Genomic DNA, 2,826 nt, shown 5'->3' with positions numbered 1-2,826 from the left:
ATAGTATATATATATATATATACTAATTATATATATATATATATATATATATACTTACAAGGTTTGCAGTACAGATCGGAACCGGCACTCTCGCCAGTGTATTCCCAGCCTTCGCACGTGCCGTCCTTCCACTTGGCATCGAATTCGCTTTGAATTCGTTCGCGTTCCTCTGCAAGGTTCTTTAACGGTAGTGCGCGCGTGTAGAAATCGGACAGATACGTCTCCAGATGTGTAAGATAGCTGAACGGTGTGAGAATAGTATCATAACTTGTTAATGCGGGCAGGAAAAATCATAAAAGGTTGAAAGTAAGGTGTACTTGAACGGAATATATATATTGAATGAGATCGAGATCAGATCGAATCCCTCTGCAAGAGTACTTATCGGTAATGCGCGCGTGTAGACGTCTGACAAGTACTAGTCCAAATTTTTAAGATAGTTGAATAGAGTACGAGACAAAGTGAGTATAAAATCGTAGTTTTCTAATAGGATGGCCACTACTTCCGGTGAATTTTCCTAAATTCGAATATACATATACAGATCAAAAATAACAACAGGGATCACAATATCAGTGGAATAATTTATAGGGTAACCAAATAAACAATACACCCAAAAGAAAGATACTGACACTTCAGTTTCGTACTAATCCTGTAAACTGAACGAATGAAGATAAATGTATAGATATAACCCTTGAGTTGCTACAAGATGACAATATTCAATATAATGACAAAAAAGCAAAGATATTTACACCTGTTACTTCAGTTACACTTTGCTGACACCTTCATTCCAATATATTGAGAGAACTTACTTCTGGTAAAATGCCTCACTGTGCATCATTTTAGCTGGACTATGTTGGCACATTATATACAGGTACACCAGAAAAACTGGAGGCACAACAAATGTTAAATTATATATCTGGTTAAATATGGTTGACCCTTGAACCTTTACATACAAGAAAACCCTAAAACCCTAAACCCTAAAACCCTAAAACATACTACCGGCACAATCACGTGATTATACGTATATGTGTGAACTCTTGGTTCCGGAAACCCGTACCTCGTATACTTCTGGTTGAATTTTTTCTGTCGGGGTGCGTGTGAGAATTGGTCGAACTTTGTCAGATAGTCCAAGTAATCTGTCTTCTCGAACATATCTAAATTTAAAAATTCCTTAAAGTGCTCGTTTAGATCTAAACAATCTCCGTGTTGCTCCTCGTCCGAGAACACCACCAGTGCTGTGGGAGAAGATAAAATAAGCGAATTATAAGAATAGCACATTGTCTACTGCATCGGGGGTAGATAAAATATAAAATGATTAGGATCGCGTATAACCTCCTATATAGGCAATTGTGCATGGACATGATGAGTGTTTCATATAGTCTGTTTATAGGAGCAGATGTAGATACAATAAGGAGATGGCATAAATTGGATTCAAACACCTGTACAGGCAATTACGCATGTATCTGACAAGCATTGTATATAGTCTGTTTATACGAGCAGTGACACAGGTATTGTATAGTCTATTTATACGAGCAGTGAGTGTGTGCACCGCCTACGAACAGGCACACATATATACACCCGCAAGAGATATACAGATACACACACGAGGAGATTTAGCGATATACACACACCAAAGATATAAGAATATGCACACGAAAAAAAGATATAAAGATATACGAAAAATACTAAGATTATAGATACGCCAAAGAAGAAGAAAATATATGAAGGTATAAACACGTCAGAAATAAAAAAGTATACACGCGCAAGAGATATGACGATATGCATGCACACTCACACGCCAAGCACGAAAAGTACTTCACAAGATAATTATATACTCGAGACACTTATACTTCACATGGGCATAACCGTCTGATGCTTGTAAGTGTGTGATATCCGGGTAACTAATAATTGGCCTAGGTGTTCTTTGGTAGAACTCGGTAAAAATGAATAAGACACAAGTACACACACAGACACACGCACATATACTCGCACAAGCAATAGAGAAGCTCAAGCATATATACACAAATACGCAAACAAGTGAGATAAACATAGATGCACACACACACACACGCACACACACACACGCACGCACACCGAGTCTGCGAACTAACGTCGATCACGCATCGCAATACACACCCACGTACGTTTGCCATTAACATAGCCATCTGGCTCCTGTGAGTGTGTGATATCCGCAGGCTTGATAATTAGCCCCGGTGTTGCTCGGTATTCCTTAGTCACGGCTGCCAGTCGTTGGTAAAACTCAGCGAATTCGTTGGGACCACCTAAAGCTACCATCTCAGTCTGTCTCTCTTTCCCTTCGTCTGCGTACAGTTCCACTAATTGACTACTACGCTCATTTATACCGTCCAGAAAATATTTCACCTGCACGAAGTGTGCAAGAGAATGTGACATGTCGGTGCTATTGTATGAGTGTGTTGCGGTGAGCGCCAACAGATGTGAGTCATAAGTATGTCCGCGCAACAGCGAGGTGAGAATCTGTGCACATTTGTAACAGTGATGGAGTCTCTACGTCTCTCCTTCTAATGGAGCCACAAAACATATATTCACTCATGAGACTTTAGGGTATATAAAAGCATACACTTAAACACGTTCAGCTCCACTTCGCGTGGTTAACAAAAAACATGCTGTGCACCAATAATCCTCCTACTCGGGGTGTGTATCAAGGTATAAATGAAATTAATTGACGACAAATGTGTATGCGTGATAATTTTCAAACGTGCATCAGAGCAGTGCGTTAGCAACACTGTGTGCATAATTATCATGACATGTATACAACTATACGTAATATAAATAAACATCCACACACAC

At 39.3% G+C, this 2,826-nt stretch overlaps 1 protein-coding gene across 1 annotated transcript in view; it reads right to left on the bottom strand.

Moving 5' to 3' along the window:
* The window catches only part of SARC_11726 (hypothetical protein), a gene marked incomplete at both ends in the record, with an annotated part of 6,097 nt that extends 4,865 nt beyond the window's left edge, over nt 1-1,232 (bottom strand). The window contains 2 exons of the mRNA XM_014294183.1: nt 73-240; nt 1,055-1,232. Of these exons, the coding sequence (XP_014149658.1) occupies nt 73-240; nt 1,055-1,232 (346 nt within the window). The remainder of the gene's footprint in view (nt 1-72; nt 241-1,054) is intronic.
* Between the last annotated feature and the right edge of the window lie 1,594 nt (nt 1,233-2,826).

Source organism: Sphaeroforma arctica (assembly GCF_001186125.1).
Source record: "Sphaeroforma arctica JP610 unplaced genomic scaffold supercont1.1843, whole genome shotgun sequence".
Taxonomy (NCBI): Eukaryota; class Ichthyosporea; order Ichthyophonida; genus Sphaeroforma; species Sphaeroforma arctica.
Note: the sequence above shows the minus strand (reverse complement) of the source record. Positions and strands in the feature narration are given on the sequence as shown.